This window comes from Sorex fumeus, unplaced genomic scaffold (assembly GCF_029834395.1).
Source record: "Sorex fumeus unplaced genomic scaffold, SorFum_2.1 ptg000045l, whole genome shotgun sequence".
Classification (NCBI taxonomy): Eukaryota; Metazoa; Chordata; class Mammalia; order Eulipotyphla; family Soricidae; genus Sorex; species Sorex fumeus.
Window position 1 is genome coordinate 13,541,547 of NW_026606102.1, and position 27,738 is coordinate 13,569,284.

Consider the following 27,738-nt stretch of genomic DNA (forward strand, 5'->3'; position numbering starts at 1 on the left):
TAGCCTTGTGCAAGGCAAATGTCCCCCCCGCTGTACTGTCACTCCAGCTCCTGACTACCACATTTTCCAAAACTTCACATACCAGTTTCTAACCCCATACGGGGGTCAGAACACACCATGTAAGAAATGAGGGTCTAAAGCAGCACTGTCTAACAGAAATATGCAAATCACAAAAACAAACCTTGTATAAATTTCCCATCACATTAGAAGAACAGGTGAAACTGACATTCTTTTTTTGTTTGGGGGCCATATTCAGGAGTGTTCAGGGCTTACTCCAGGCTCTGAGATCTGGGGTCACTCCTGGCAGTGCTCAAGGACCAGATGGGATGCCAGGGATCGAACCTGGGTCAGTCACGTGCAAGGTAAATGCCCTCCCTACGGGCTGCGCTGGGCTGGAGCGATAGCACAGCGGTAGGGCGTTCGCCTTACACGCGGCCAACATGGCCGACCCGAGTTCGATTCCTCCGCCCCTCTCGGAGAGCCCGGCAAGCTACCGAGAGTATTCGATATGCCAGACACAGTAACAACAAAGTCTCCAATGGAGACGTTACTGGGCCCGCTCGAGCAAATCGACGATCAACGGGAGGGCCTTTACCTTTTACCTTACGGGCTGCGCTAGTGTCGACCTGAAATTGACATTCTAAACCCTAAATCACTTAAGGACAGCAAAAACGTTTATTTGAAAAAATTACTATGTATTGAAAATATACATCAGAAATTATTACATACGTTCCCCCTCCCCCACCACAAAAGTAGAAATATCTGCTAGGCTAATGCCGTAGGAAGATCCAAACAAAAAGGAAAACGCCGTCAGTCCCCTTTCCTCATACAGTGGAGCTGGGGAGGAGAGAGGTCGACCTCGGCCTGCCCATCAGTAGGAGTTTAGCAAGTCCCAGTCCTCCACGGTCAGACACACGCACTTCTGTTTCGAAGACGGCGAAGAGCTGCTCTGCTCCTTCTCGGGCTCTTCGAACGCTCTCTTCTTGCTTTTCTTGGACTCCTGGCCTGACGCCGGCCCGTGGCAGTCCGGGGCCTTCTCTTTATAGAACTGCAGCTTTTCGGCGGAGTTCGCGAGGCTCTCTGCCAGGGGGCACTTCAGGGCGGCTTCAGTCCGAGCCCGCTTCCCATCTGTGAGGGGGACAGGGGGAGGGCAGGGAGTCGGTCTGCTGCGGAGAGGCCGGGCCCGGTGGGGCGGCAGTGTGGCGGCCTCAGCCCACTGCATCCCCGTGCAGCGGTGTGTGCTGTGGGGACGCAGGGGCTCACCCTGCAGGGTCACGCGCTCCAACTCCAACCCCCAACCTGCTACTTCCTGGGAAAGGGAGGAAGAGGAGGGTGTGCGAGTAACGTGCCTACGATACAGTTTTCTCATCTTCGAAACAAAACCTGTTTCCACAGAATAGGGTGAAGACATGATGGATGCAGAGTACTCAGCACTTAAGCCTTGGCATCTAGTAAGAGTCCACAACTGCTAATTATTATTTTTCAAAATCTGGACTGGATTCTATGTCAGAGTCAAATCTGTGGCCCATCTCTAGGGAGTGATACCACAGACTATATTTTAAAGTATGATTTTGGTTCTTAGCTTGCTTCCTTAATTTTCCTATCAGTTTGCTTTTTTTTTTTCCAGGGCCTGGAGTGATAGCACAGCGGGTAGGGCATTTGTCCTGCAAGCAGCCAACCGGGTTTGATTCCTTCGTCCCTCTCGGAGAGCCCGGCAAGCTACCAAGAGTACTCCGTCTGCATGGCAGAGCCTGGCAAGCTCCCCGTGGCATATTCGCTATGTCAAAAACAGTAACAAGTCTCACAATGGAGACGTTACTGGTGCCCACTCGAGCAAATCGATAAACAATGGGAGGACAGTGCTACAGTGCTTTGCTTTTTTCTACACTTAGCTCCTTTTTTGTTAAAATGCAGAACACATAAATTTACCCTTTGAACCATCTTTGAGTGTACATCACATATTGTGGTTCTAAGTACCTCTGTGTTGTACAAATATCACTGCCACTCATATCCAGTACTTCTTTATCCTGACAAGCTGAAACTGCATCTAGAACTCCCTATGGTCTCCCCTGACTCCAGTCCCCGACAGCTACCATTCTACTTTTTTTTTTTTCCATTTTATTTTCTTTCTCTAGGAATTTTACTATCAATGGAATCTCACGTAAGATCAATGCTTTTAAGTTTCATCGGAGTTACAGAATGTGTCAAAATGTCATCCCTTTTTAAGTCTGAATATTACATACTATGTAAATATGACAATTTTTAAAAAAAATTACATTTTACTTATCCACGTATCTATCAATGGTCACTTTTCCGATTTTTTTCTTTGTTTTTGGGTCACACCTGGAGATGCTCAGGAGTTGATCCTGGCGGTGGTCAAGGAACCATATGGGATGGTGGGGACAGAACCCGGGATGGCTGCATGCAAGGCAAATGCCCTACCTGCTGTACTATCACTCTGGCCCCATTTTAGTTGCTACTTCTACCTTATGGCTACAAGTAGTTCCTTTTTAATCATCTGCATTCTATAAACTTTTGCGCCATCACAAATCTTTGTTGGAGGAAAATGGGACCTAACTAGATAAGCACATAAGTTCTAAGAAGTTATTTTTCTGGTGCTGCTGCTCCAAGTTAAGCATGAACTTAGGACAAAGCTACGCTGGTGAAATATGTCTTAGAGATCTAATTAAGTCAATATGATCATAATTTCCTAATGAGCAAAGACAGGCTGTTTTAAGGGTCAAAAATGCCAAAGGAAAGAGAGCTTCTCACAGAAGTGCTGGGCTGCCTTTCGAGCCTCCGACGGTTCTCGTGACTTCACGGCTTCTGAGGTCACCCGCTCCCACTGCCGGACGATCTGAAATAAATTTGGGAAGATTTCATTGTGAACAAAATCCTTAACTATCACTTGCAAGCCTTCCTTGCACCTCCACCCTCACCTCCCTCTTTCCCAATACACAAAGCCTGTGTAAATTTTACTCTAGATGAGTGGTAAGAATATAAACCAAGGAGGCTGGAGTGATAGCACAGAGGGTAGGGCGTTTGCCTTGCACACAAGCTGACCCGGGTTCGATTCCCAGCATCCCATATGGTCCCCTGAGCACTGCCAGGAGTCATTCCTGAGTGCAGAGCCAGGAGAAACCCCTAAGCATCCCTGGGTATGAACCCCCCCCCCCCAAAAAAAGAATATAAACCAAGGACAGTTGGGACATACTGTTTTGTTGTGGTATGGCTCTTTTTATTTTTTGGTGAAGCAAGAAAGCTTTCATTGAAAGTTCATTAGAAAGATGTGAGGGTAGAGAGAACTGTCTGTTCAAAAGGGAACACAGGCTTCTCCAGAGTGGAAACAGGCAAAGGGACATCGAGACAAGCAAGTGAGACACATGTTCAAGGGGGAACATGGGCTCGAAGAGCCAGGACGCATTTTCTGTTTTAATGTACGAGCTGGCCAAAAGAGAAACAAGTTGGAGAAATAGATCTGGATGACTCAGAAAAAAATCTGCATTGCTGACTCACTATTTTCATCCCTGTTCTAAGCAATACATAGTAAAGACTGAGTATTAAAACGAAAATCCTTAGTCATTATAATCTTCACATGTTTTTCTGCTTTAAAATTTACCAACTCTATTCTTGTATGACTGTCAAATACCTACATCTGTTGCTCCGGTAACAATTCATGCTCAATTTCCATTTTTTAAGTTGTTTACAATCTAGTACTTTTAAAGACTGTTTTTATTGAAATACCAGGGTTTATTATACAGTTAATCACACTTCTCACGCACGCATCATTCCAACACCACACCCATCCCCAGGGAGCCCAGTTCCTCCTCCAGCATCCCCATAGCCTTCCCAAACCCCACCCAGGTAAAATCAGTTCTACCGAGAGATCTCCAATTCCGTATAAATCTAGTTTGACTCTAGGTTTTAAATTACAAACCCTTTTGGAAATCTGGATGACTATGAAACTTCAGAAATAAAATGAAGTGATTTGCTCACATTTCCCATGAGGAATAAAAGCTCTAGATGCAGTATTTCCCTTTCTGGTATGTGAAGAAAATCACGTAGAAGATTTTCGGGACTCAGAGGCGTCTAAGAGTTTGCGAAGACAGTGACAAAATTAGCTCCACCATTTACTAGCCGGAGAGAGGCACTCTAATTTCTGAGCCTCAATTTCTTTATACAATGGAAATTACTAATAGTACCTACCCCATTTAGGTCGTTCTAAGAATTAAATAACACACATGGAAGTTTAGCAGAGTCTGACTCACAGAAAAATTAACATATAACGATGGCCACTGCTTCTTGGATACTTTCCTGACCATGGGGAACGGGGAGAGATGGACTGTTTGCATCTGGTGTCTCAGTGGACGGTGGGGAAAGTTAAGCCGCTTGGGGACAGGGAAGAAAAAACAAATCTGGTTCTAGACAGCCAAGCGTGAAGCGGTAGGTGATTTGTGGACAAGATTTAGGAAGGGGAACAGAATGTGAGAGGAGGTGGACCATCCCCTGCAGGGACAGTTACAACTCGCTAATAGCTGAGATCCCCAGGAAACTGAGCACAGAGAGAAGAGAGGAGGAGGGGAGGGATCGCCGAGAGCTGAAGGGAGAAGTGAGAAAGTTACGGGACCCAGGAAAAGGTCAAAGGGCGAGACGCTTAAGTCACACGTTTACCTCAACAGCAGAGAAACATCTAGAAAGGTGAAGAATGGAGTCTTGGGCCTCCCGAGAATACCCACAGGGGTGCAGCGGAGGCCAGAACTAGATTAGGGGACTGAAGGTGTGACTGGTCAGCGAGGGCACACACAAGACAAGAAACTACAAAACAAATTGGAAACAGGCCGGGGATGTGGCTCAGTGGCAGAATCCACACCTGCAGGAAGGAGACGTGGGCTCAGTCCCTGGCACTGTGACAGGAAACCATTGCAAAATATTCCAACCCCTCGGATTGGAAAACAAGCTGCTAAAATGACAATCCTATAGCTCAAGTATTATACGGATTCTATGCAATCCCTACCAAAGTTCCGACAGTGTTCTTCGAAGACACAGAACATCACCAATAAGTTGTCTGAAACCACAAAACTCCCCCAATAGTCAAAGGGATCGTGATAAGCCGAAGGCAGAGAGACAGTGAAGGGGTTTAGGCACCTGCCTTGCATGGAGACAATACGAGTTCTGTTTTTGTTTCTTGGCTTACTCCTGGCGCTGTACTCAGGACTTACTCCTGGCAGGCTTGGGGAATGGTATGTATAGAGATCAAAAAATTTGTTTCTTTGTCTGCACCACATCCAGCAGTCCTTAGAGCTTACTTCTGGCTCTGTGCTGGGGATCACTCCTACTCCAGGTTGATCTAGGAGCGATCCCCAGAACAGAGCCAGGAATCAGCTCAGAGCACTGCTAGGTGTGACCCTAATACCAAAAAGAGAAGAAGAAAAAGAAGAAGATGGAAGCATGATTATGCTCGATTTTCAGACTGTACCCTAAAAGCTTAGCCGGCGCTAGCAATAGTACAGTTGGGAGGGTGTTTGCTTAGCATGAGGCCAACCTGGATTCAATCCCAGGCACCAGATATAGTCCCCAAACTCACCAGGAGTGATCCTTAAGTGCAGAGCCAGGAATAAGCCCAGAGCAACGCTGAGTGTGGCCCCCAAACAAAAAATCATAAAGCTGACCAATGTGAGAGTGGGAAAAAGCAGAAACCCAGACCAAAGGAATAGAATCAAGAGCACAGGAAACCCCACCAGACATACAGTTAATTTCCCACAAAGAATCCAAGAGCAGGAAATAGAGAAAGACTGCATTTTCAAAAATAGTGTTAGGAAAACTGGAGAACCAAATGCAAAGTAGTGAAACTGGACTGTTACCTCACACCATGCATAATAGTTAACTCAAATGGATTAAGAACTTGAGACAATGACCCAAGTCTGTAAAGCACATCGATGAAAACAAGCAAAACACTCCTTATTACTGGCTTCAGTGTTATCTGCCATGACTCAAGTAGGAAAAGTGAAAGAAAGGAGACGTCATCTAACTAAAATAGCTTCCTGCGCTGTGAAAGAAATTACTATTCAAATAAAAAGATGTCCTACTTAATGGAAGAAAATAGTTACATACTATACATCTGACAAAGGGATAAAATGCATAGTACACAAAAACTCACAAATTCAGTAAGGAAAAACCCTATCCTGGACTGGAGAGATAGTCTAGCGGGTCAGGCGCATACCTTGCACGCCCCGATCCATGTTTGATCCCAGGCGCCCTAGCTGTATCCAAGTCCCAGCAGGAGTGACCCCTGAGCACAGTGCCAGGAGAAAGACCTGAGCACCACTGGATGTGAACTTAAAAAACAAAAACAGAAAACAAAAACGAACAAAGCAAACAAAAACCCATCCCATCAAAAACGGAAAGAGCTGGGGAGACATTTCTTCAAAGGCACACGAGGGTCTACGAGACGGACGCCTCAGGGGATAAGACCTGAGTTCAACCCCAATGCTGCCTGCAAGCACAAGGCCATCTGACAGTCCTGCTGCTGGGGGTCGGGGTCCCGGAAAGAAAGGGTCCAGAGGGCACTCTCCAGGTGGCTGAGGCAGTGGCCAGTGGCCTATGGGAAGGACTGAGTCTGGAGATCCCAATTGTCTGGGGTCTCAAGAAGGGAGAGAAGACAGAGAAGCGGCCAAGAGACGGGGCCGGAGAGATAAAACGGTGTGAAGGGCACTTGCCTTGTGCAGTGGCTGGCGTGGGTTCAATCCCTGGCCCCCCATGAGGTCCCGAGCCCTGCTGGGAGTGATTCCTGAGTGCAAAGCCAGGAGTAAGCCCTGAGCACAGCCAAGTATAGCCGCCTCCTCACCCCCCACCCGCAAAAGGCCAACAGAGAGATAAAAAAAAGCTTGTCATGGCTGATGACTAGGTGCAAATCAAAGCAAGGAGCCAGGGAATGGGCCTCAGTGGGCCAAGTGTACGTCCTGCAAGCACAAGACCAGGGTGCGATCCCAGGCACGTGAAAAAAATGAAACACACCAAAAAAGCAAACCAAAATCGAGACAGTGCCTATGTCAAAAGGGTGGCAAGAAAGTGCTGGCAAAAGCGTGGGCGAAAGGAACCTTCAGGGAACAGCCACAGTACAGCAGGTTGGGCACGGCATTCGCTCTGCACACAGCTGATCCAGGTTCGACCCCTAGCACCCCAATGGGCCCCCAATCCCTGCCAGGAGTGATCCCTGAAGCAGATCTAGGAGTAAGCCCTGAATGCCATCAGATGTGGCTCTCCCAAAACAAAACGAAAAAGGAACCTCCACTGCTGGTGGGAATGAAAGTTGGTTGAACCTCGATGGAAAACAGCATGTATGTTTCTCAATAAATTAAAAATACAAGTATACCCTATTACTTAGCATTTCCACTCCTCCTCATCTAAAAAAAAAAACACGAAAGCACTGATGTATTTAGGAAGAATACACACATACCCGTGTTCACCACAGCACTATTTACAAAGGCCAAGACCGGAAAACAGCCAATGACAGGAAGTGGATCAAGACACTGAGGTACATATAACTATGGAACAGTACTCAGCTATGAGAAAAGCTTAAATTTCACTATTTTGCTGCTACATGATTGAAGTGGAGGGGTTACTTTGTGAAGTTAAATCGGGTGGAGAAAGGCAAATACCAAATGGTATCGCTCCTGCAGTACAGAAAGAAAGAAACCAAACAAGGGAACAGACAGGGCCCTGTGAAAACAAACCTTGGACTCTGACCACGACTGAGGTTTGGGGGCGGGGGGGGGGGGGGGAATGTGTGTGCAAGCAGAAAGGGTTCAAAGGACTGTGTTGCAGGGATACTGGTGGGAGACCTAGCAAAGTAACACTGTACCCCTGAGTCACAGAGATACTTAAAGACACTTTTTAAACAGTATCAGTGCAATCAAAAATATTTTCCCAAAATAAAAGAACTTCACAATTGTGCTGGTAGGTGACCAACAGCACAGTAAGACACACAGGAAGGAAAAAGTGGACAGAGGGTATGACTGAAGATGTGGTGGCGGGCAGTACAGGGAGGTTTGCGAAAAGAAGCTGGTGACAGCAGGGAACAGAGTGAAAAAAGACGACGGAGAGGGTTATCACGGGAGCAAAGCAGCAGGTCTGTGCCTGCAGACAGGAGAGAAGCAGAATATGGCAGAAGGCAGGGAGAAACTGACACCGAGAGAGGGGAGCCAGAGAGTCCTGCTCGAGGTCCTGGTTTCCGTGCATGATCTGCCCCGAGGAGGACAGGAGGACAGGAGGAAGGTTTTCACAAGGACCCACAAGAGGCCGGTCATCACTGCTGCTGGGTCGTGGGGGCCTCGAGGAGGTGAACCTACCAAAACTCTGAGCTGCGAGGGCATTCGCCCACTGGGTTGATGGGATTGAGTCAGGAGCTCAACCCCAACAGAATCCAGAGTCTACACTTTTTCCTTTTTTGGGTCACACCGGGCGATGCACAGGGGTTACCCCTGGCTCTGCACTTAGGAATCACTCCTGACGGTGCTAGCGGGACCAAATGGGATGCTGGGAATCGAACCCGGGTTGGCCGCGTTCAAGGCAAACGCCCTACCCGCTGTGCTACTGCTCCAGCCCCTTTCCCTTTTTGCTGTTTTGCCCCAAGCTCACTGGCTACCTCTGGGGTCCGGCCAGTGCAACCAAGTCTGGGGATGCACTGTGGTCCCATCTCAGGATGCACTTCCAAAACCAACCTGAAAGTGCTTCTAAAATGTGGACTTTAAAAAAGAAAAATAAATAAAATGCGGCCTTTCCCGCACGCCCGGCCCAGCTGCGGGGAGGGGAGGCAGCTGTCAAGACAGGCGTGGTGGAACGAGGTGTGGGCCAGCGAGCAGGCCCACCACTGGGCACCGAAGCCTGTGATCACAGAGCAACACGGGACAAAGGTTTGGGGGTTCCCTCTCGACCTCTCCCGAGAATCATGGGTTTAAGAGTCTGAACGTCTGAATGGTACCAGCACAGAGAACCTGGCATCTACTACCGGGTTACCTTCCCACGTCCGCCTGCACTCACCCCACGATTGAAGATCACTGAGGGGGGCAGAGTGAGCTGAGCTGGGCGGGTGGACATGGGCAGGCGAGGGGAGACAAGCACAGACACTCCCCACTAAGGACCTGAGAGGTGACCCATCTGCACACGGCAAGGGAGAGGTAACGCCTGAATGCTTGGCAGTGGGACTGACTCTCTAAGGAACACCCATTTTTGGAAGTTGGGCCAGAATTCACTTATTTTTGAAATTGTTTGTGAGGTGGCATTTTCTCACTGGTCCACTAAAATATGGCACAATCCAAGGGGTCGAAACATGAGACTGTGGGGCCGGAGTGATAGCACAGCAGGTAGGGCATTTGCCTTGCACTCGGCTGACCTGGGCTTGATTCCCAGCATCCCATATGGTCCCCCAAGCACTGCCAGGAGTTAACTCCTGAGTGCAAAGCCAGGAGAAACCCCTGTGCCTTGCCGGGTGTGACCCAAAAAGTGAAAAAAAAAAAAGAGAGAGAGAGGCTGAAGGACCAGCAACCTTCCCTTTGGGCAGTGGGTCGGTGACGGGTCATCAGTGCTTTAAGCCTGGAGGTGGGACGAGTCAGCCAAGACTCTCAAGAGCATGAACATCTGTCCAAGGGTGGAGGCAGACACGAGCAATGAGGATGGGCACAGAGGCACGGGCCGTGGGTGGGGGCGGCAGCGACGTTACCTGGTCAGCCCAGCCCTCCGTCTTACAGTTACTGTGGTCAAACTCCTTCAGAGGCACTTTGGAGTGGACGAGGCCGATGTGGGTCTGGAGCTTGTGCTTGACGGCTTTGACATCCTAGGGCGGGAGACAGGACAGGAGTGTGGGGTCTGAGTTACTCTGGTGACTCATGATGGTGGTGGTGGTTGTCGGGGGGGGGGGAACCCCACCCGTAATGCCAGCCATTTCTAAGCAGCTCGGAGCAGAAGCAAAGTATCAAACGGGAAGTTGGGGAAAAGAAAGGAAGGAAGTGATCTTACCTTGAGCCCTGTCCCAGAAATATCTAAGCAGTTTAGTTTTTGGAAAGAGAAAAGGTATCCAATTCCTGCATCTGTGATCTCAGGGTTACCTAAAGGTTAAAAAAACACAGGTAGTTTCTATTAAATTCTATGCCACACAAACCACGAGGACATAAAACTCTTGCTAAAAAGCCCACAATAAGCTCGGGGGAGGGAGGAAGGGAGGGAGGGCCAAATGATGCTTCACTGTAAAGCACTGCGTGAGCAATGCTTTTGGAGTAAAGGAAACAGGGATTTCATCTTTCCTAACTGTGACAGACGAGCCACACGAGGCTATCTGCGAGGCTCTGTCGGCTTGAACTTCCCATGAGTTGGGCGTTAGCAGAAAAATGAACAAAAAATTAACAGGTAGTAATCCCAAAGGGTTTAGTGTGGAACCATATGATAATACAGGAAACACATATTAAAATGTGTCAAAAGACGCTTTCAGTAGCTGCCCATCTCCAAATTGAAAAGATTCCTATAATGAATGTTCCCAAGAGTGCTCAGATACAGAAATTATTACGGCTACCGTAACTGGCCTTTCCTGCCAGGATCCTCGCTCTCCTACTTCCCGGTCACGCTAGAGTGTGCACTGAGCTCTTTGCTGCCAAGGCCCTGAGCACAGGCCAGACACGGCAGAAATGCTCTGAAGACATGCTGAAGGAATGAATGTACTTTCCTCGGAGGTTAGGTAGGGAAATATTGTCTCCATTTTACAGAAGCTAAAAGCCAGGATCCGAGAGGTTAAATAACTTGTCCAAGGGGACACAGCAGCAAGTAAAAACAGCAGCGCCAGATCTGCACCTCAACCTTCCACTCTGGCACCTTCTGTTCTTTCAAGACCAACACCCGATGCTCAGTTAAGTCGTAAATGAGCTCGTCAATTTTCTACCATTGCAGTTGTATCTGGGTTAAGGCTGAAAACAACGTCCCAATTGTGGACTCATCCAGATTTAAAGCAAATATTGATAAAATGACTTAGCTGACAGACACCACAGACCGGGAGCTCAGAGAACATATCCAGAGGAGCACGACATCCTTGGCCATGAAAGCGAGGAAAGGCTGCCTGCTGGCACCAAGCGAATGGGCAGCACAGGCGAATCCCTACGAGGAGCAGCAAAGCCAGGAAGGGCTTCTTGGCAAGGGGCCAAGGGCCTCTGCTTTGATCCTGCTGGGCCAGTGACTTAATGTGACACCTTGGAAATTCACTTTCTGAATTATCACCTCTTCAGCGAAGAAGTATTAGGAAAGTTCTAAGCCCATATTTCCAACATCAATAAGCTGTAATTTCTAATAAAACTTACAAGATAGGTCTAATAGCGTTAGGTTTTCAAGGCCTCTTTTCATGACACGAACGGGTGCTGTCATTTTCCGAACCCCGGCATCAGATAAACAATTATCCTTCAGGTGGAGCTGAGTTACACTAGGGAAAACAAAGTCCATAAATACGAGACTTAGAGAGTCTGTGAGGTGTAGGCACGACATACTTTCATAAAACTCACTAAAAAAAAAAAAAATACCCTCTACCCACAATTTTATCCCCAGTGCACTGGCAGAAGCTAAAGCTTGTACGGCGCTACTTCACTGACCGAGTGTGGGGTAACCTCAGTGTTTCGTACCAGGCTCACATGGCAGAGGGCGTTAACAGTTAAACAGGGTTGCAGAAGGTAAATAAGGGCTTTACTAGGGAAAAAAGAGGAAAAAAGACAACATAAAAGCTGAACTACTGACAAATACAGTGTGAAAACTAAACAAACAAACAAACGCTTTCTCAGGAAAATCCGCTGAAGAACTACTCCAGAGTCCTTTCTGCAAAGCCTTTTACTTTTTTTTTGCTTTTTGGGTCACACCTGTCAATGCAAAGGGGTTACTCCTGGCTCATGCACTCAGGAATTACTCCTGGCGGTGTTCAGGGGACCATCTGGGATGCTGGGAATCGAATACTGAGTTGGCTTCATGCAAGGCAAATGCTGTACCCGCTGTGCTATTGCTCCAGCCCCAAGTTTTCTACTTTTTTGTTTGTTTGAGATGTGTGTGTGTGTGTGTGTGTGTGTGTGTGTGTGTGTGTGTGTGTATGTGGTGGGGGTGTTGAGGGTGGGTCAGACCTGGCAGTGCAGGGTGGGTCACTCAGGGCTTATTCCTGGCTCTGTGCTTAGGGATCACTCCTGGCAGGGCTTGGGAGACCAGGAGGTGCCAGGGGAGCAAACCGGGGCCAGCGTGTGCAAGGCAAGTGCCTTACCCGCTGTACGATCTCTCGGGCCCAAGGAGTCTCTATTCTTAACTGCTGTTGCAAATTTAGATTTCAGATTGGGTTTCTCAGTGCACCCGGGACCCAATCCAGCCAGCTCATTTGATACTGGGGTATTAATGTGCTTTTTGTCCTAACACAGTAAGTCCAGACCTTCACCAACACCACACAGGAACACTTCTGTAAAGGGCACATGTAGGTGCTGCTGTCCCAGGTGAGCCCAGACAGCAGCAAGGACTCGGGTTTACTGTGGGCTCCCCCTGACGCCTAGGAAACCACACAGGACGCCACCTGCCACCAGCCACCCTTCTCTGCTGGTCAGCCTGAGTCAATGCCAACTGGGAATGTACTGCTGGGGGATTTCTTCCAGCTCTGGTGGGTCCTTGAAACGGCTTCCGTGACCCTCTTTAATGGTTCACTGTTTAAACTGATTTTAGAGTTCACTGAGAGTTAAAACAGAAAACGATGCTCCTTTGCTAGAATATATCAGAGCTGGATAAAAAAATTTTTTCCTTTTCTTCTTTTTAAATGGAATCACCAACAAAATAAATCAATAAATCATTCGAATCGCCATGAAGTAGAATCGCCATGAAGTACAAAGTCACAACGATATTTATGATTGAGTTTCGGGCTTCTATTGCTCCAACAGCCCAGCCCTTCCCCGGTGCCTCGGTTCCCTCCCACCCCACCCTCCCCCACTGTCCTAGTGTTCCCTTCTCTACCTTATTCCCTGCCCCTCCCCAATGTCAGGCGTCCTACTGAAGACCAGTTCTTTGTTCCTATTCCTCTGTGCATCTGCTGTTCCCCTGTGAGGTCTCTCTCTCTCCCACACATGAGCGATCGGAGTCTGCTCCTCTCCCTCTGGCTGATTCCACTCAACACGATACACTCCAGAGCCATCCACACCGCAGCAAACTGCTGACTGGATCAAGTCATTTTTCAACCCAAGAAGCCGTAAGGACTACAGTCAGAAATGAAGATGATTTAGAAAAGAAAATAATTTCTTAACTTATTTTCTAACAAATGCCCAATCTATATCGCTTTGACCAAGTAGATGGAGACTAAAATATTTTAGGGGGAAAAATTAGCAAATAAACACATTCTTCAAGATCATCCCATGGGTCAGCCTTTCACACAGGTAATGAAATTCATCTACAATTTGTGACAGGTTCATACCTAGATAGGGCCTCATTGGTGAGATGTTCTAGAAGTTCGTGCTCGTCTCCAAGCTTACAACAGGAAAGATCCAGGCAGGTCAGCTCCCGGAAAGACTTAATCTCCTCAAGTTTTTCTGAAATCACCAGATACCTGTAGGGTATGAAAAGGGATCACGATCACGATCATCCTGTTGTTCGTCGATTGCCTCGAGCTGGCACCAGTAACATTCTCGTCCTAGCCCTGAGAATGCTCTTTCAGGGGTAGGAGAATGAGACCCATCATTGTTACTGGTATTTGGCATATTGAGTACACCACAGGGAGTTTGCCAGACTCTGCCGTGTGGGCAGGATACATTTGCCGGGTTGTCCAAAGTAAGAACGAGATAATAAGATGTCGTTCCTTTTTTCCTTTCCTTCTTTCAAAACATCTGTGGCTTTGGCTAATATTCCATCAGACAAGGGATTATGGATAATCAGATTTCACTGACTATGTGAGCACAGGTTAATTTTTTTTAATTAGGAAATGTCTCAAAAATCTTTTACACTACAGTGGAATCAAAACTTAAAACTATCAGCAAAGGCAAGTTATATACTAAACAGGTGTTTTGTTAGATGACCAGACCGACCTAGGTGCTGGTGTTAGGACTTTATTGGAGAATTTAGGATACTTTGGTTTTTGGCTACACCCCGTGATGCTCACGGGTTCCTCCTGCAGTGCTAAGGGAGCCACCTGGGTCCAGCCAGGGACCGAGCTCAGGTCAACCATAGGGAAGGCAAGCACCCTACATGCTGTACTACCTCGCCAGCCCCAGGACATGCAAATCATTAATCTTTCTTCTTTCCTTTCTCTTTTCCATTTGCCCATCCCCAGCGGTGCTCAGGGTTAGTCCCGGCACCCTGTCTCGTGGTGGGGCTCGGAGGGCCGTGCTGTGCAGAGGCTCCAAACCAGGCCGCCTGCACACTCCCGCACTCTGTATTCTCGAACTGTTGTTTTTCTCTAATGCTCAAAGGCTTGGAAACTGGCTACGACCTTTGGCCCTACAAGCCCAAGAATATACCAAGAGATAATTGGGAGATCCCTTTTTGTTCCCCTAACCAAACTATTGGGCTCATTAGCTAAGTTTACTCCAAAAGCAGGGGCTGAAGAGATGGCTGGAAGGGCGAGAGTACACGCTCTGCATGTGGGAACCTCGGGCTTATCCCCAGCAACATATGGCCACTGGAGCAGAGCCAGGGGTGCCTCGGAAGCCCCACTTGGTACACCACACCCTCGCCAACGTCTGTACAGCAAGACTCGAACATGATCCAATCTACATGGTTATTAGACAAACCTCTGAGCACAAACAACTTAATTATACTGGATCATTTTGCCAAGCTACTATCAGGGCGCATCAGGGAAGCTTCTGGAGAAGAGGAGATTTAAAGAATAAAAAAAAAGGAGGGGGGCATTCCACAGTCCTGGCTGGCTCAACTCTCCCAGGTGACATCAGTTAGAAAAAATGAAAAGGGATCACGGATGACAGGAAACAGAGAAGGCTAAGGGAAACTGCCTTGTGTTAGGAGTAAGGGAAACTGCCTTGTGTTAGGAGTCGGCCCCGTCATCCACATTCCTCTGGGATATGTAGTTTCCTCTGTAAGACAGTCTGCTAGGACCGGTGGGTTATACTTAAAAAGTGCTCGCCTCTTCCTTCTGTCAGCAGGATCTTAACTGCCCCACACAGGATGGAATAATTTGAGGGCAGGAAAGGAGTTAGATCTCCTTCCTTTCTACTTCAAACCAACGGAGAGGCACTGAAGCCAATCACTGGTCCCGCCTGCTGGGTACAGATGGCCAGGGGCACTGATACCCCTCTAAGCTGTCTGGTGACTGAGCTCAGCTGGGTACACAAGTGAGCCTTATTTACTCAGAAGTATTTTAATTGCACTGTAAATAAAGCTGCTGTTTTCCATCTTCCAATCACAGAGTTGAAGTGGGTTAATAGGGACTTGGGGGATTATGACAATCAGAGAAAGGAAAATAAACATTCTTTGACCAATTAACAGAGGATTATTAGTATTCCGAAACAAGGGTTATCTGTGAAGGACACAACAATGTTCAGCAGGATGCACAAGCGCCATGGAAGTCAGAGTTGAGAACCAATGTGCAAAGTCACAGGAACAACTCGATTCTTTTCTAGGATGTAAGACAGGGTCTCACTGGCAACAATTCTTCCAATCTGTCCCCGAAACAGTTCAGAACGGTGGAGAAGCAGCACGAAGAACAAGGGCAGGTTTTTGTGGCAAAGAGACCCGAACTCGAATTTTAACAGCGCGAATGACTGGGAGAAAAGTATTTCACCTGTCTGAGCCTCAATTTCAGCACCTCCGAAACGGAGCTGATCTTTTTGCTTGTTTGATGAAATGGAGCTGATCTTGTTTGTTCTTATTTTGAACGCCAGGGATCGAACTCAGTACTTGGCACATGCAAAGGATACAGACCCACCACTAACATCCGAGTGTCTAGTACTAGACTCACGTGGCAGAAGGCACTAAAGGTAAACAGGGTTGTACAAGGAAAATAAGGCCGTCATTAAGGGGAAAAAAGACTTAACATGAAAGTTCATGACTGACAAACAAAAAAAAAGCTTTCTCAGGGAAGTCCGCTAAAGAACTAGTCTGGGGTCCTCTCTGCAAAGAATCTTCTACACTGTGTTTTTGGGGAAATGTGGGGTTGAGGGTGGGTCACACCTGATCGTTTCTTCTTTTATTTAGAAAACAACAAGCGATGTTCCAAAAGTACAGGGCATCTCATAAGCTCTCTCATTAAAGGGTGGCTATTCTAATGACTTTAGTTACATGAGTTGCTATTTTTAGGAAAACATACTTGCCTCCCTGCCACCACCACTGTGATTAAAAAAAAAAAATCACGAAGTTCAAATGCCAGAAATGTCGCAGAGGTGAAATCCAACCGCAAAGACACAGGTTTCTCCAGGCAGTCAGCTTTGTCGCCAAAAGTCAGGACAGCAAGTTACTTGCATCTGCTCAGCTATCTTATTCTCAATGATTTCCTCCAGCACCCTTTGCAGCTGGCGAAACTCTGCGGCTCCAGCTTCAACGCCGAGCTGGACTGCAAAGGGAAAGCCCAATCTCCTCTCCTCTTCCTGCTTTCCTTTGCCAACTCAAAAGGAGAGGGAAGGACTAATCAAAACTGAAAATCTTACTTACGTCTGAGTAAGACAGTGAGGTCTGGAACTGTGGCAGTAATATGTGAGTTCAACGAATATATGAAAATATTTCTCTTGTTGTTTTGATTATAAAAGTAATAAGACTCTTGGGGGTTGCAGCGATAGCACAGCGGGTAGGGCGTTTGCCTTGCACGTGATCAACCCGGTCAACCTGAGTTCGATCCCTCTGTCCCTCTCGGAGAGCCCGGCAAGCTACCAGAGTATCTCGCCCGCACGGCAAAGCCTGGCAAGCTCCCCATGACATATTCGATATGCCAAACACAGTGACAAGTCTCACAATGCTACTGGGCCCGCTCGAGCAAATTGATGAACAACGGGAGGACAGTGACAGTGAAGACTCTTGGGGAAAATTTTTTTTAAAAGGAAAATTGTAAAGAAAATCAAAATCAATTTCAATGTTGCAATGGTTTACATTTCAGCCTGAGAAGGGGCTCAGCAGCAGAATGCAAGCCATCAGGTGGGAAGGCTGCGGGCTCTGTGCTTAGCCTGCTGGGGGGCAACTCAGAAGACCACATAGTGCTGGGGACCCAACCCAGGGCTCCCCAGTATGGTCCAGTCCCGGCCCCGAGCCATCTCCTCTGTCCATTAGTTTTATTATCTAATGAACATTTCACTGGATTATTTTAAATGAGCTTTAGGTGTTCATAATTACTTAACATTTTGCTACATAAATGTACGGTCGTTAGGTCGTTAGTTTAACTAGTTTCCTGTCAACCAGTTAAGACAGTTTACAGAATGCTACAATTACAAATAGTACTAACATGTAGATCACATCATGTAAAAATATTTGCTTCCATATATAATCATTCAATGAAAAATTAGAAGATTCTTAATCAAAAAAATAGCACAGCGGGTAGGGCGTTCGCCTTACAAGCGGCCAACATGGCCGACCCGAGTTCGATTCCTCCGCCCCTCTCGGAGAGCCTGGCAAGCTACCGAGAGTATTGGATATGCCAGACACAGTAACAACAAAGTCTCCAATGGAGACGTTACTGGGCCCGCTCGAGCAAATCGACGATCAACGGGAGGGCCTTTACCTTTACCTTTAAAAAAAATCAGAAGTTCAAAAAAAAATTCAGGGATAGTGCCAATATTTTAAAAGCTTTTTGATACATCATGCGGAGCTGCTTCTGAAGTGCTACACTATTCACATGCTCAGCAATTGTGAATAAAAGAGTGGTCCTCACCCAATCTGACCACTGACCACTCTATCAGCACCACACAGGTCAAAGGCACACTAAGAATCACAAGAAATACTTTGGCTCTAGGGCCAAAGAAGTAGTACAGTGGATAGAGTGCTTGCAACTTGGGTGGCCAACTTGGGTTCAATCTCTGGCTCCGATATGGTCCCTCAAGCACCAAGGAGTGATGCCTGAGAAGAGCTAGGAATAAGCCCTGAGCACTGCTGGGTATGATCCCAAAAAGGGGGGGGGGGGAGGAGAATAAAACATAAAACACTTTGGCTGTAATGGGGGGTAATTAGAGAGCAAAAATGCAGATGCGTACCTCCAAACATATAAAGATATGTATTTGAAAACAATCACCTTTAATTTACGAATTTCCAAGATTAGTTTCCCAAATAGTATATGTACAGCCTCGATAAAACAATTAAAAAAAATGTACGTTATAATCCTATTTTTCATTTCTTTTTCTTTGTTTTATACGATGAAGGTAAGTAGTTTGGAATAAATGTGAGAGAATGAACTTAATTTTCTTTTGCTTTGCTGTGGTTCTGTACTCAAGGGCTACTTCCTGGCCCAGTACTTGGGGGTCACTTCTGTAGTGCTTGGGGGACTGTACGGCACCGAGGATTGAACCCAGGCCTCCGGCAGGCGAAGCACATGCTCAAGCAGTTGGGCTAATCTCTGGCCCATGAAATGTATTTCAAATGTGGGAGAGACAAAGAAATCACCGCTGTTCTTCATTTAGCAAGGGAACTTTTTGGTTTCCCAGGGGCAGCCTGAACCAAGACCACACAGTGCATCGGTTTTCCTTCTCTCTGTTGTGGGGCCACACCCAGTGGACCTGGGGAGCTACTCCCAGCTCTGTGCTCAGGGGCTCCTCCTGGTAGTGTCCAGGGGCCCATGCGGCCCTGGACAGACCTTGGGCCACTTGCATGCACTCAGCTAAGACTTTACGTCACAGACCCGGGACCCATGAGTTGCTTGCTCAGTTGATGAGTAGGTGTTACTATTCCTGTCTACACGTGTTTGTCTTTTCGTTTTAAGGTATAAAATTGGGCCTGGGAGTGAAACCACTAGGTCCCTGGTCGATAAAATATAGATTACGCTCCTCTCCCCACCTTTTTTCCCCAACAATAAACTTAACTTACACTTTCTGGTGTGATTTTTCTTTTTCTATCACATGCTTTTTTGTTTAGAATTGTTTCTCCTTCGACTGTGCATCCTAGTAACAAGCTGCTTTTCACATTTTTAACTGCAGAGATGGCTCTGGAGTGGTTTACTATACAGCTCTATGAGAATTCCAGTCTACAAAACTGTTGTTGATTGTCACAATATGAGAAGAAAGCGAGGTTCTTAACAGGGTACAGCAGTGAGGTTCCCTTTGCATGACAAAGGGGAAAGCCGTATCTGCAAGTGGGAACACACGGAATCGCTCCGGGATGTGAGAAAAGAACCTGGCAGCAATGGGTGCCTTTGGGGAGAAGAAACACGAGATGAGCTGGGAGGAAGGTCTGTTTCACTTCATACGTTCTGGTGTCTGAATTTTCCTATGCTTAAAAAAAATCATTTTTATTTATTTTGGTTATACTGGCAAGTGATCAGGGACCACTCCTGATTAAGGGGTCACTCCCCTAAGGTGGTGGGGGCTCAACTAGGGTTCCTGCATGTAAAGCATGCATTCCAGCCCTTTCATCTATTTCCCTGGTGCAAGGAGATGTTCAGACAGTAATTTTTTTTAAATCATGGTGGAATAAAAATCATGGTGGAAAAAAAAATACAGATGTACATCCATAGAAGCAAGCAAAGGCATGTCACAAGAGAAAAGATGGCTCTATTAGACCTTGCGGTTAGAGGAACAACCTTACTTGGGAATTCCCAAACATTACAATGTTACTGTCACTGTCCTCCCATTGTTCATAGATTTGGGGCAGTAACACCTCCATCATGAGACTTGTTGTTACTGTGTTTGGCATATTGAATACATCACAGGGAGCTTGTCAGGCTTTGCCATGTGGGCGAGATACTCTCAGTAGCTTGCCGGGCTCTCCAAGGGGGGTCAGAGGAATTGAACTCAGGTCAGCCGTGTTGGCGGCCTGCAAGGCAAACGCCCTACCCGCTGTGCTCTAGCTCCAGCCCCCAAACATTACAGGATACTCAAAATTTAAAATCGCTCAGTGTTTGATTTTTAAAAATTATTTATTTGGGGAGAGGCCCACGCCCAACAGTGCTCAGGGCTTACTCCTGGTGCAGTGCTCAGAGCTTACTCCTGGTACAGTGATCAGGGATCACTGTGGCACATCTTCGGGGACCCTATGTGGTGCCAGGGATTGAACTCAAGTCAGCTGCATGCAAGGCAAATGCCTTCCCCCCCATACTACCACTCACTCAATCCAGTTACTCAGTATCTTAAAGTCTTTTTTAAAAATTTTTCGTTAGAGTTCTGGGGATTGAACCTATGTCTCATATGCATTTACAGTGGAGTCATCTCTTAGCCCCGAAAGTTGCTCTTAATCTAATGCTCAATAACTAAAAACAAGTGAAGGACCCAGAACTCTGCTTACTAATCCTTATATTCCCCAAAGCATTCCAAGAGTTACCTGGCAAATTACATTTTGTTTTTCTTCTATCCTCCTACTAGAAAAGTTGGTAGAAGAGTCTTTTCTACCTAATGACAGAGGTTTGGTAATCAACTTGTAAAGTGTTTTCAAAATCTAATTAAGCGTTGTTTCAGAGTGGGCAGGTAGAATTTTTCTTAAAATTGGCCTGCCGCTTTGTGTTTGGAAGTTTTAAACAGAAGGGTTATTTTGGTCGAGGAAGCCCCCAAATCCATTAGATCCCAGAGTTTTACGGAATTAACACACCCAGTAAAATACGCATTATGCTCATCAGAACACCCACCTGTTTCGCAAACAAAGGGAGCACAGCACCAGACTCCCGTAGGCCTCCGTGAATTTCTGCAAGGCCCGCAGCCCCGCACCTGGCTCTGTGAACTTCTGCCTGGCTTCAGCAGCAGAGAACAGCTTCTCGGCAATCTGCTCCGGGAAGCCGATGAGGGAGTCGATGTGATCCACATTGTCAGAGATGAAGCCCAGCACGAGGCTGAAGAGGGACTTGGCCGAGTACCGGAGGTTGCCCTCCCGGGTGTACGTGAAGATGAAGTGGTCCGTCTTCTCTTTCTGGGCGGTGTCATCTTCCCTGTTCATGCAGAGCTCCACAGAGAAGCCCTTGGGGAAGAGTCTGAAAGGCCTGGGCTTCTGCAGGTTACTCCTGACGCCGTCCAGTGCCAGGTTGACCATGTGTAACTGCCCGTTCTCTCTCACATAGATGGGTCCTGGGTCTAGGTGGTTTTCTGAGTTGAGGTAGTAAGACATTGCTTTGGTTGGTACTACAAAGGCAAAGGCAGAAGGGAAGGAAATCCAATTAAAATCCTATTTGTAACATGTTAACTTTCCCCAGTGTACAGAGCTTTCTGGGCCTACAGACAAGCCCCAAGAGTGTAGCAGTATCCTCCCATTCCTCATGGATTGCTCGAGCGGGTCCAGTAACTTCTCCATCGTGAGACTTGTTGTTACTGTGTTTGGCATATCGAATACATCACGGGGAGCTTGCCAGGCTTTGCAGTGCAGGCAAATACTCTCGGTAGCTTGCCGGGCTCTCCGAGAGGGGCGGAGGAATCGAACCTGGGTCAGCCACGCCGGCCCCATGCAAGATTCTGGGGAAAATAAACTTACCAGTTGGCCTGTGGCCTGTGAACTTCTATGGGAGTAATCACCTTTGCTGTCTCTACCGGCAATGCTCTCAATGTCCTTTCCTCTATTCTCGATTATGTATGTATGTATGTGTGTAAGTATGTTGGGCTACATCCTGGGGTGCTTTGGGCATACTTCTGGCTCTGTGCTCAGGGATCAGCCCTAGCAGGGTTCAGAGGATCTTATGGGATGCCACAGATTGGACCTGGGTAGTCCGTTTGCAGGGCACGTGCCCCACTTGGCCCTACTGTCCTCTGGCCTCTACTCTCCCTTCTCTTGTCTGTCTGGTCCACTCTTACCCATCTTCAAAAGGCCAGCTTGGGGCTTGAGAGACAGATCGCTTACCTCCGAAACCACATGGTCCATCAAACAGAGCCAGGGAGCAGCCCCCAGCCCCAGGTGTGGCCCAAACACCACTCCCTCACCTCCCAAAAAGTAAAGAAAAAAGCCTCCTCAATTCTTCAATTCTACCTGGAATATCATGGCAGCCCGATCTATATAAGCAATACAATGTCCACCTAAATGTCCACCAACTAGGGTGTTATTAAATGAATGATGACACATCCATTCCGTGAATGTTAGCAACCATTACCAATCGAGTCTTTATTGATTTGCAAATTAGATACAGTACACAATTTACACACAGTATAAAGATTAGAAATTAGAGGTGGAGTTACTGAAAAGAGTAAAAGAAAAAAAAGAAAGAAAGAAAGTGGGCTGGAGCGGTAGCACAGCAGGTAGGGCGTTTTGCCTTGCACGCGGCTGACCCAGGTTTGAATTCCAGCATCCCGTATGGTTCCCCGAGCACTGCCAGGAGTAATTCCTGAGCGCATGAGCCAGGAGTAACCCCTGTGCATAGCTGGGTGTGACCCAAAAAGAAAAAAAAAAGAAACAGAAAGAAAAATAACTAACTCCTCAGTTACCTGGGAATGGGCCAGTCACTTCTTCATTGCACTTGGCTCACTGTTCTGCACTAATTTGTTTCTGGACCTGTTTCTGCTGTTCTGGCTTTTCTGAAGGGAGGAACTGCACTGATTTCACTCAGACTCCATACATAGTGCTCTCTCTGCCTTCTACTCCAGGCATATTTCACTCTCTACCGTCCCTTCACAGTTCACTACCTCCCCTTCACAGTTCACGGCATTCCCTACCTTCCCTTCACTATTCAGATACTGCACTATTTACAAACTGAAGGTGTAAAAGACAAATTGGAGGTCTGAAGCAATCCTGTATTGAGCAAGTGCATTGGACCATTTTCCCCAAAGCATGCACTCACTTCCCATCTGCCATTTAAAAAAAAAATTCCGACACCAAACATCAGTTTACATAGTGTCCGCGCTTCAGGGAAACAATTTCACGCCAAAGTATCTACTATTGTACCCCCACTGCCACAGTACCAAACCCTCCACCAATCCATCGGACGCCCTGCCCCCTCTCCGGTAACCAGAGCTCTGCAGTTCTGTCCAGAAACAAACGCTAAATTGAGAAATGAACAGCTTCTTTCAAACAAAAGATAAACATAACTTTTATATGTACTGGGAAACCAAGCATTTCAGATGAGTCACTTCATGGCAAATTCGCTTCACAGTGGCGGTCTGTGAGCTGCGTGGGCAATCTCTTTGAGGTGTGCCTAGGGACCCCAAGCAGCGTACTTGTGGGCCTGACGTTTGCTCAGGGGCTAAACTCCACATACACCAAAGCAAGGCGGCTTCTGGGATCTACGAATGAAAACCACCCTTACAACCGTCAAATGAAAATGATTCTGGGTGCTTACTTTACACACAGGGTCAACTCTGGTTCAAGCCCTGGCACCATACGGTCCCCCAAGCATGGCTGGGAGTGATCCCCCAAGCACAGAGCCGGTAGCGGCCCTTCGTGGTACGGCCCATTACTCCCTCTGCCCCATCCCCGTCCCGATAACCAATAAGAAAATGATTCCGGCCTTTGGAAACATCTTCCATCAGGGAACTTTTGAAATGAGGCATAGCATGAAAACAGTTGGGCACTTACGCAGTCATGCAGGTGGCATTTTGTGCTCACCCCGGGATTGTTTTCTTGAGGAACTGTATAATTTCAAAACACTTACTATGTTAAAGAAAAGTACTTATTTCCACAATTTAAAGGCAGGAGAGAGGTAGAAACCCAACACAGCCTAGGTTAAAAAAGAGCTAATGATATCATGAAAGACTACGGTAGGCTTGCCGCGCGGGCCAACATGGGGCTAGAAGGCAGCGCTGGTGCCACTTCAAGTGTCAGCAGAGCGACGGGCAGAACCAACAGGTTTGATCTGCAGGAGGCCTGGCGCCTGGAGCTCTGCTGGGAGCCACGCCTGAGTGTGAAGCCGGAGGCAGCCTCTGAGCAGTGCTGGTTAAGGTCCAAAACCAAACAACAATGAAAGAGGGACAAAATCCAGTCAGTGATAAAAATGCTGAGTCCCCTGAGGCCATCAAACCTGTCTGTGGGCACCAATATGAACCGTGTTTCTCCCGGGGAAAATTATATGCGTAAAACCCACCAGCAAAGGGCAGGAGAGAGAGTCCAGTGGGTAAGGCACTTGGCCTGCACACAGCCAAGCCAGACTCAATCTCTGACACTGCATATGACCCCTCCCCCCCACTACTGCCAGGAAGAATCCATGAGCACAGAAGGTGGTGCCTCCTCCAGCCCTGCCCAACAAATAAAACCGAACACACAACCCCAAAACCATACAGGCCAAGGGGCCTGGGTCCAGCCGCTGGTCCCAGCTCATCTCCCTGGGGTGACATCCCCAGCTCACCATGCCACGCCACCTAGGTAAGGTAGCCGCACTCCTATCCCATGCGCCTCTGCCCATTCCGCAGCTCTTGCAGGAGTTGCCTCTCCGTGTCCCGGACCTGGCTCGGTCCTACTCCTCATTAACACGCAGCTCAGCTGCTGGCCCCCTCCCAGGAAACCTCGCCTGACCCGCACCACTGCACCCCTGCCTGCCTGGACTTCCCCCGGGCACCAGAGTATCCTTTTACCCACCAATCAGCACTTCCCACTGCGTCCACCTGTGACTGGCCCCGCAGCTGCAGGCTCCCTGAAGGAAGGGCCGTTAGGAATTCATCCTTCTTCCCCAAGCCCAACACAAGTCCCAAGTGCCCAGGAAGCCCCTTTTCCCAGATAGCAGAGTGCTGCGGCAGCCCTCCGCAGGGCAGGGCTGGTGCTCTGCCGGCTGATGCCGTTGCTAGGAGTCAGCTCCTCCTCCCGGCAACTGCGCTGCGGGCCCCTCCCCTCCTCGCCAGACCCTCCTGCAGGTGGCAGAAGCGAAACAGATGACTGGGCGTCACTGCTGCAGCACCACCAGGGAAAAACCTAACAACTAGGGGGAAAAATCCCTGTCACGGTGCCAAAGTTTATAGCTCATGTTCTTGCCTTCGGCTCAGGTGATGCCTCACTGATTCTTAGCTTTTCTTCTTCCAGAAAGGGTAAGCATCTGGACCCGGCAATCTCACCCTTGAATCCTATTAGGGTAAATCCCCTTTATTCCTGGAACTGAAAATCCGGAGCCGGACCCTACCTGCGGATCAGAAACTAAGCGACAGGACTGGCTCCAAAAAAAAAAAAAAAAAGGGAACATCATTTTAATAGGAGGAAGGCAAATTCTACAAAAGATAACTGACCTACTAGCACAGTGTAAGCTCGCCCCCGACCAGGTCTACAACAAACTCTCCAGTAACTGCACAAATGAATGGAAGGAAGATGACTTTGGGGTGGGGGTGGGGGCACTCAGCAAAGTCTGATTGTAACCAGCAGAGGGCACAAGCACCTTGGAACCAGGATGAAGGCAGACACCCAGGCCACCCCAAACCCTGCTGGCCCAGGATTCCAAGGAACAGTTTCTAAAAAGGCCCAGTTGGGGTGCCTATTCAACTTTAAGAGACTCACCAAACAACAGTCTCTTTCTAAATGGTTAAAAAAAATGATAATAATCTCCAAAACCTCAGTATTTCCTGAAAGGTAAACCCATACATTTTGTCCCAAAGCCCCAAGGCCAGTTGTCCTGTCCTTTAATGATGGTTCTTCAGGAGCTAAACTTGGTTCAAGGAATCCTGTTGACCTATGGCTTCTATTATTAAATCCGTGCATCTGTCTTCTGCCAACGGCAGCACCCTGAGAGTTTGTGGGGTGCTAAAAAAATGAGCTAAGAATGAAGTTAGTGTAAACCTCCCAAGGTTAACATGTCAACAGAAATTCATACAAACCTTCTGGCTTTGCTTCTACCTGCTACTGGATAAGGTAGATTATTATAAAGGAAACCCTCAGGCGACGGGATCTATACCAAGGCACCCCCCCCCCCCATAAGAGGGAACGAGGGAGGCTCAAGGGCTGAGGACATGCTCTGCACGGGGGAGGCCCGGGTTCGATTTTTGGCCCTGCATGATCAACTAAACACTGTTAAGAGTGATCCCTGAGAACCTCCAGGTGTGGTTCAAAAACGGCCATAAAAGTGAAAAATTGGAATCTATATAACACTGTCCAGAGTAGATGTACATTCGCTGTATCTTACATTACCTTAACAGTGACGGGGCATTACGGTCATCTTCCAGTCCCCTCTAAAGGAGGCAGCTTGCAACCACACACCCTCAGAGGAAAAACGGCACAACAGTGCATGTCCCACTATTTGGTCCCCACAGATGAGCCAACGCTTGCCCAGTGCATAAAATACAACTTTACTACAATAAAAACTCATTTCTCTGCAGTCTCTTTGAATAAGATGGTGAAATAACACGAAACACGACCGGCTTCTTTTCCAGGCCTCGGAGCCCTTTTTTTTTTTTAACTAAGCCCGAAGCATGACTATCCCAAACAAGAGGAAGAGTGGGAGGGATAGGATTAAAACGGGGAATTGAGTCAACGGCTCTTTCACTTAAAAAAGGGAAGAAAACACATAACTTGGGTAAGTCCACGACCCCCGCCCCCCCAGAAAAAGAAATTATAGCAATGATGGCGATGATGATGATGATGATAATGAGCTGACAGCTTCCGAGATCCTGCCACTCATCAACCACCTCCCAGCTGACAGGCCTGGGCCAGGCGTCCTGCAAAATGACCTCACGTCCGTGTCCGTCACTCCGGACACCCCAACCGGTCAGGGTTGCCTTTTCCTTGACAGAGGAGGAGAGGCAACTCTCTGCAGGAAGAAAGGGAGCCAGTGGCAGGGCCAGCACCCCTCTCTAAGCTGGCATGCCTCCCGGCTCAAGTTCTCCCCGGGGCTGGGTGCTGCCTCTCGGGGGCAAGGGGGGCCCCGTTTTCCACAAGGGACGTGCAGGATGGGTCGCACCCACCTGTCTGATTCCGCGGGGCGCCCACGGCGCAGGCTGGTGGGGAGGGAGAAACACAGCCACGTCGGTGGGCACGGCAGCAGGCATCGGAGGGGGCAGAGGCGGGGAGGGCGAGGCGGCCCCCCGGGCCGAGAGGCACAAGGCAGCCCCCCACCCCGGGGAGCATCGGGCACACGCGGGCCTCCCGCCGCGTCCGCACCCCGCCGGGTTCGCGTGGAAAATGCGGGACTCCCGGGAACACGCCTCGCCACCACCCCGCCCGGAGGGGGCGCCGAAGCCCCCAGGGCAGCCCCCGTCGCCCAGGCATTGTTCGAGGCGCCCTCCCCGCCCCCGCCGGCCACCCGCCCACCTGCCGCCTCACCCATCACCGGCTCCCCAGGGCCCTCCGGGACCCAGCAGCCGGCCAGGTTTCAGTTTCCCTAACCATCCCCCCACCAAAAAAAAACCCAACCAACCTCGCGGGGGCTGGTGCCACCGAAGCCGGTTCCCACCCGCGACCCCCGCGGCCCGGCGTCCCCGCAGCCCTCCCGCCCCCGGCCGCCTGCACCTGCCTCCGCGGCGCCCCGCCGACCCCCGCCCCGCGCCGCAACTCCCCCAGCCCCGCCCCCGCCCCCGCCCCGCGCCCCGACCGCAGACCCCGCTCCCCTCCGGGGCCGGCTCGGGGCTCCCCGGCGGGTGGGCCCGCGCCCCCCGCCCCCCGCGGCCGCCACCTACCTGGACCCCGGCCCGGAGGAGCGCTGGGGGTGGGGGCGGGGGGAGACGGGGCGCCGCGCGCCGGGCACAAAGCTAGGGAGGGGACGTCGGCCAGGGGGAGAGGACGAGGAGCAGGAGGAGC

General features: G+C 48.7%; 1 protein-coding gene across 1 annotated transcript; it reads right to left on the reverse strand.

Moving 5' to 3' along the window:
• Window positions 1-654: 654 nt before the first annotated feature.
• LRRC42 (leucine rich repeat containing 42) lies at window positions 655-27,699 on the reverse strand. Its single transcript, XM_056122158.1, has 8 exons — window positions 27,618-27,699; window positions 20,747-21,233; window positions 13,460-13,591; window positions 11,340-11,458; window positions 10,015-10,103; window positions 9,719-9,832; window positions 2,773-2,857; window positions 655-1,128 (listed from the first exon to the last, which is right to left on the reverse strand). The coding sequence occupies exons 2-8, from the start codon at window positions 21,217-21,219 to the stop codon at window positions 872-874; spliced, it is 1,269 nt and encodes a 422-aa protein (XP_055978133.1). The 5' UTR covers window positions 21,220-21,233; window positions 27,618-27,699; the 3' UTR covers window positions 655-871.
• Between the last annotated feature and the right edge of the window lie 39 nt (window positions 27,700-27,738).

Bases quoted from the DNA above. Each gene is read 5' to 3' on its own strand.
- LRRC42 (XM_056122158.1), bottom strand. From the start codon at position 21,219: ATGTCTTACTACCTCAACTCAGAAAACCACCTAGACCCAGGACCCATC. The intron at 13,592-20,746 runs GTGGGTGTTCTG...CATACCCTACAG, and splicing joins TCCCTTTGTTTGCGAAACAG to GTATCTGGTGATTTCAGAAA. The intron at 2,858-9,718 runs GTAACGTCGCTG...AATTTATTTCAG, and splicing joins CGGAGGGCTGGGCTGACCAG to ATCGTCCGGCAGTGGGAGCG.